At 44.9% G+C, this 6,611-nt stretch overlaps 1 protein-coding gene across 1 annotated transcript; it reads right to left on the reverse strand.

Annotated features, from left to right (window-relative positions):
• Positions 1–5,278: 5,278 nt before the first annotated feature.
• LOC140207566 (peptidyl-prolyl cis-trans isomerase-like) lies at positions 5,279–6,101 on the reverse strand. Its single transcript, XM_072276111.1, has one exon. The coding sequence runs from the start codon at positions 6,072–6,074 to the stop codon at positions 5,571–5,573; it is 504 nt and encodes a 167-aa protein (XP_072132212.1). The 5' UTR covers positions 6,075–6,101; the 3' UTR covers positions 5,279–5,570.
• Positions 6,102–6,611: the final 510 nt, after the last annotated feature.

The raw sequence follows: 6,611 nt of genomic DNA on the forward strand, positions 1-6,611 counted from the left end.
GGCAACAGTCTGCCGGTGTTTGCCCCCCAATGTGGTGAATCGCCACCACCGTGGGCTCAGACATTTCCACAGATGAGCCCCTCCTGTCCCCACCGGGACAAACATCCTGTCCGCCCCCTCTCTCACCGTCTTCATCCTCTCCCTCCCCGGGGAACCGGCATCAACCCGACGGGCCGAGCGGTCTCCTCCTACCTCTCAGCGATACATCAGACTCCGGCCGCAGGAGACGCTTCACAAACGCCCCAACTTCCCTCGGAGGGAAATGGAAATAAATCAGAAAGCGGACATTTACTTTGGGATTTGTTCCGGTTTAAAGCCAGAACTGCGGCAGGGGACAGGGGTAACGCCCTCTCGGCTGGTCCGCCTCCACTATTGGTTGTAACCAGTGATTGACATCGCTTCGCACCAATGGCTCTGCAATCAGTCCAATTCCTCGGTTGACTGTTCGGGGGCGGGGGCGTAGCTCGAGCTCAGTCGCCGTTAAACCGAAAAAGCTCGAGCACAGCAGCGCGTGTGTGACGTAAGGCACCGTGCTTGTGACAGCAGATGCAGATACGGGGAGATCATGGGTGACGTCAGGCGCGTGCGGAGGGGCTGCTGGGTGACGTCAGGTGCGTGGGGGGCTGATGTGTGACGTCACGTGAGGGGGAGCGCTTCAATTTTAAAACAGCTTTTGTTGGGTCCGATCTGGAACAACAAAATTAAATTCGGGTTTCATCGGGAGCGGATCCGGTGTTGTGAGATGTGTCCGGCTGTGCCGTGTTGTTGGTGGAGTGGGCAGCGGGGTGTTTGTCTCCGGGCTCTCCTCAGCCCCGGTTTTCACTTTGCGACCGAGCCCGGGCCGTGGATCAATTCCTTGTGGTTCTGCAGGGGGTTTGGGGCGAAGGGACAGTCTGTCTGTCTGTCTGTCTGTGTGGGTCGGGGTTATGAGTGGGTGTGGGTGTGGGTCCCGGGACAAATTAACTTGTAAACACCGGACCATCTGGTGAATTGGATCAGATAGCTTCGCTCGCCTGTCCTTTCAGGAAACAACAATTCTCTCTTCATATTAATGACTGTCTAAACTTGCTGTGAACAAGATTATGTGTTACAAGATTGTGAGTTACAGAGTCTAGGACAGCTGTCACCGTCATGGGCTGCGAGTGCAGACAGGGATTGGGGTCACTGAGCTGTGCATCAGAGAAGGACACGGGTTTGTACAGCCTCCTGTGAGGTAGAAATGTCCACACGGTGAATTCGGATCTGCTGGCACATCGGGAGTCTGAAAGGGAAAGGGAATAGGGAAGGGGCTGAGCAGAGAGTTTTAACAGGGGTGGAGGGGTACAGGAGCTGTCTGATAGATCGTTTTAATTGTTTTTTATAATCTCACAGATGGTGACTGAGGACGAAGCTTGTTGACGGAAGATACCCGGAGGCGAGCAGCTCAGACACGGGATCAGGAATTGAATTGAATTGACTTTATTTCTTACATCCATCAGGAGTAAAAATCTTTACATTACGTCTCCATCTAAATGTGCAACGTGCAATCATAGTAATTTATAATAGTTTATAATAAATAAAACAGACAATGTAATATAGAGTACACTCAAATCAATGTGAGTTCATCAGCCTGACGGCCTGGTGGAAGAAGCTGTCCCGGAGCCTGTTGGTCCTGGCTTTTATGTTGCTGTACCGCTTCCCGTATGGTATCAGGAGAGTGACAGTGATGTGATTTCCTGTGTCACGGGTACAGACAGTCATCTCAAGTGAGGAGTTTGTGTGGAGATGCAGCTTCCCTGGAGATGGAGGAAAGAGGACACTTTGTAATGTTGTGAAGGGACCTGTCTCCACCACCACCTCGGGCAGTGTGTTCCAGATTTCAGCTACGCTCTGAGTGAAACATCACTTCCTCAGATCCCTCTAAACCTCTTCGTCCTCTGTTTAAATCTGTGCCCTCTGATCAGTGACACCTCTGTCCCAGGATCGTGGCCGACATGGGCATCAGTGAGGCCTTTGACAAGGTTCAGCATGGTAAGTTGCTGTGGAAAGTTAGATCACATGGGATCCAGGGAGAGCTGGCTAACTGGATGCACAGTTGTCTTGATGGTAGGAAGCAGAGAGTGATGGTGGGAGGCTGTTTATTGGACTCAAGGCCCGTGCCTAGTGATATTCCCCAGGGTTACACCCCATTGCTATCATTATTCATTGATATTTAATTTTATTTGCATTTACACAGTTTGTTGAATTCTATGCTCTACTTGATCTTTCACTGATCCTGTTACTATTCTATAGATTTGCTAAGTGTTCCTGTTGGATAAATGACCTCAGGGTTGTATGTGGTGACATATGTACTCTGATAATAAAATTCGTTTTGAACTTTGAACATTGCTACTTGTCATCTAAATCAATAATTTGGTTGAGAACTACAGGGTATGGATAGTAGGTTTGCAGCAAGTAAATTCAAACAAGTACCTTTTCTGAAAGATATTAAGTATAAACTCTCTGCTCTGTTTCCCTCTCCGCACTCGACCACCCCCTCCCCTTATTGCCTCCCTCTCTGCCCCGTCCGCCCTCTCAGCCCCACATTAGAGATAAGTTCAGTGTCGGCATTGACTAGAAGGGCCAAAGGGCCTGTTTCAGTGCAGCTGGGCTCTGTGACTCTAATAATATTCTGATTTGTAATTTCCACAGTCACTGCTTTGCTGCCAATGGCTGAACCCAGAAATTTACACAAACAAGAATTGAAAGACTCTTAGCTGGCTACAGAAAGCGTTTACAAGCTGTGATATTTGCTAAAGGGTGTGTTACTAAGTACTGACCATGCAGGGTGCCCAAACATTTGCGTCGGGCCCTTTTCCTTTTTTGTTATTTTCAAACTGTAAAAGATGGAAATAAAAAAGTAATCTTGCATAAGATATTAAAGAAATGTGTCATATTTAACTTCATGCCTTTTGGAAATCAGGTCATCTTTTACTCACTTAGCTATTCACAGTAACAGAAATTTTGACCAGGGGTGCCCAAACTTTTGCACGCCACTGTATATATCCTGTGCCTTCCGAATTGCTGCCAGAAATTACTGCCATTGCTGCTCTGTTTTCATCCTTGCCCATGTTCTTTTCAAATCAATTTTGACCAATTTTTCTTTCATGCCTCTCTAATTCTCTTTATTTCACATCTGACTTTAGCTTCTCCTTCTCTAATGTCAGGGTGAATTTGATCGTATTAAGATCACTTGCCCCTAAGGTTTCTTTGAACAAAAGTGACCTAATTAATTCCGGTTCATTACAACACCCAATCCAGAATAGCTGATCCCCAAGTGGTCTCAACCATGAACTGCTCTAAAAAAGCATCTTGTAGGCATTCGAGGAATTCCTCCTCTTGAGACCAACACCATCCTAATTTTCCTAATCACCTGCATGACAATCCCCCATGACTATTGTAACATTGCCCTTTTGGCACACATTTTCTAACTTCCATTGTAACTTGTGGACCACATACTTACTACTGTTTGGAGGTCTCTGTACAATTCCCATCAGGGATTTTTTTTTTTTTTTTTTTTACATGTGCTGTTCCTTAATTCTACCCACAGATTCCACACATTCCAACCTTATGCCAACTCTTTCTACTGATTCTATTTACTATTTTACCAACACAGCCACACATCCCACCACCAGCTTGTTCTTTCAAGAAGCATGTAAGTATCTGGGAAACAAGTGGACGTGCAGATGCTAGAAATCTAGAGAACTACACACAAAGTGCTGAAGGATCTCAGCACGTCAGGCAGCATCTATGGATGGGAATCAACATTTCCAGCCAAGACCCTTCAGCGGGACTCTTGACACCCACGTATCTGGAATATCAACAAGCAAAGAAAATAGAAAGTAGTGCGAAATAGGGAGAACCTTTGTCAAAATTTAGTTCAAGACTTAAAAAAACCTGCCAAACAGAGCTCAATAGTTAACAAATACAACAAAGGCAATAAACACTTTCATCAATACCGACATTGACTTTTTTATATATAAAAATATCTTTGTCCCATTTCAATCAGTAAAATTAAGAAAGATCCAGAACTGAAATGACAGCTTTAGAAAAGACTATTTACACTCAGACTCAGTTAGATTAACACTACCTCGGACAGGAGGAGGAAGGGGAATAACACACATGGAAAAAAAATCACACAAGTCAGATAAAACTTCTAAGTATATATTTTCATCAAAAATGAACAGTATTCATTGCTCCATGTGTGTATATGCAATCGTGGTAAGAAATACAGACCAGAAAACTTAAATGAGAGGCTAACTCAGAAATGAATCATCACTATGGAAGAAAACATTAACCAGTGGAATGAGTACGACCCTCCATGGGAGAAATCCCAATGACCTGAGCAGACAAGATGTTGACAAGGTAGCATCGAGCACCTGACTGAGAGTTGGAGACCTCTTCCCAGAAACAGAGGGGTTCCTTGCAGAAATATAGGACAAGGTGGTCAACAATATGAAAAAAAATCGAAAATACATGAAATACAAACAAACAAGGCAATAAATACAGAAAATGCCGAGAGAAACCAGACACTATCCAACACATTCCAGGATCCTGCAGCAGTTTAACTCAATCTGATTACTTATGCAGGTACAATCAAGTGGCAAATATATTTCACCAAAATCTTGCTTTAACACACAAACTTATGAATGACAACCGTAACTTCATTAAGGCACTATAAATTCAGGCCTGATCCAGATAGGGACAGTATCTCACAATTTACATGATAATCAATACATTATTACAGATAGGATAATCTAAAATAACCGTCCAGATATATTATTACTGGAACAACTCCCTCAATAGATAAAATCATCCCAACACATACATGTTTCAGCGTTGGTACATCAATCTGATGGCCTGGTGGAAGAAGCTGTCCCGGAGCCTGTTGGTCCTGGCTTTTATGTTGCGGTACCGCTTCCCGGATGGTATCAGGAGAGTGACAGTGATGTGATTCCCTGTGTCACGGGTACAGACAGTCATCTCAAGTGAGGAGTTTGTGTGGAGATGCAGCTTCCCTGGAGATGGAGGAAAGAGGACACACCAACAGGTGGAACCAGCTGTGGGAAGACATGGTTTGTCAGGTCTGACGATGAGCTGAATGTACCATAACCTTGAGACTGAATCAGAAAACCATTCTGAGGGTATTTGAAATGTCAGAAGCAGGGGAGATGTGATCACATGTGCAGAGGGCAGGGGTTGTGTCTCCATCAGACCCTCAGTGAAATGGTTCAAGTTACAATGTGCAGGGCTGAAAGCACAGTGTTTGGGGCCGGATTTAATCACTGATTCTGACACAGTGAGAGGGTTAGTTTTGCTGTAAGGAGGAAACATTAATGGAGAAAGAGACAGGAACTTCATCAATTCTACACGGGTCCCATTTATCAGCACTTGGCTCTTAGCCGACTGTATCTCAGCAGTTTCTTTCTTTTTTCTTTTCAAATCTTTTTATTATTATTATATTATTCAAAAATAATACGAGTACATCAAATTAAGCAACACAATGTCGAGAGGAAAAAAATTTAAACAGTACAATTCCAAATTCAAATACTTTAGGTCAACTGCCCACTCTCAGTGATTTTAACCGTGGCTTTTGGTGTTCCATTCACGGTGCCACATCTCTCCATCTTCTTTACCACATCCATTCCTTCTACCACAGATCCAAACACAACATGTTTCCCATCCAACCAGCTGCTCCCTGTGATGCATATGAAGAACTGGGAACCATTTGTATTTGGTCCAGCATTGGCCATGGACAGGATGCCTGGCCCCGTGTGCTTCAGCTGAAAATTCTCATCTATAAACTTCTCCCCATAGATGGACTTGCCTCCAGTGCCGTCATGTTTTGTGAAGTCGCCACCCTGGCACATGAAGCCAGGAATGATTCTGTGGAACGTTGAGCCTTTGTAACCGAAACCCTTCTCGCCTGTGCATAATGCACGGAAGTTTTCTGCAGTCTTTGGGACAATATCTGGTCTTAGCTCCATCACTAGGCGACCCTGGGGTTTATCCCGAATAGAGATGTCCATAAAAACCTTGGGGTTTTTGCCGGCCATGGTTCTGCAGTTTCCGAGGTCGGAGAAAAACGCAAGCGGCAAGCTGTACACTGCCTTTGTCACTGTGCGACGATGCAGCCAAAAAGCGGAGAAGCGATACCCACAACTGTCCGGACCTTTTCGGATCCTGCTAGTCTTCCCTCTATTAAGTTAGACCGACTGTCTACAGGACACCGATTTATCCTACTTCTCTCCAACGTTTGAAGTAGGTTTGGTGTAATTTCTCTCAATCTTTGACAGAAGTTGTCTTTTTCTCCCTCGTCGCGAAAGCTCTTTTGGAATATAGCTGATCGTGTAAAATAGCTGATATTTCACCAACCAAATGAGAGAGGCGGACCTGGTTTGTATGAATACTCCTCCTCTCAGCTGATAGTCCTGTCGAACTGTTCCGCCCGCCCTCTCTAGCGTCTGATGTCAGTGCAAGCACTCATTTAAGGAGGTATTTCTTAACTTACAGCAAAAGTCTGGAGGAAGAAACGCCCCACGAGAAGGGTGCACCATCTGTGGAGAATTCCCAAGGAAGTTAGGATGCTATAT

The sequence above is a fragment of the Mobula birostris genome, chromosome 13 (genome assembly GCF_030028105.1).
Source record: "Mobula birostris isolate sMobBir1 chromosome 13, sMobBir1.hap1, whole genome shotgun sequence".
Lineage (NCBI taxonomy): Eukaryota > Metazoa > Chordata > Chondrichthyes > Myliobatiformes > Myliobatidae > Mobula > Mobula birostris.

Excerpts from the sequence above, each read along its gene's own strand:
- LOC140207566 (XM_072276111.1), bottom strand. The coding sequence starts at position 6,074 with ATGGCCGGCAAAAACCCCAAGGTTTTTATGGACATCTCTATTCGGGAT.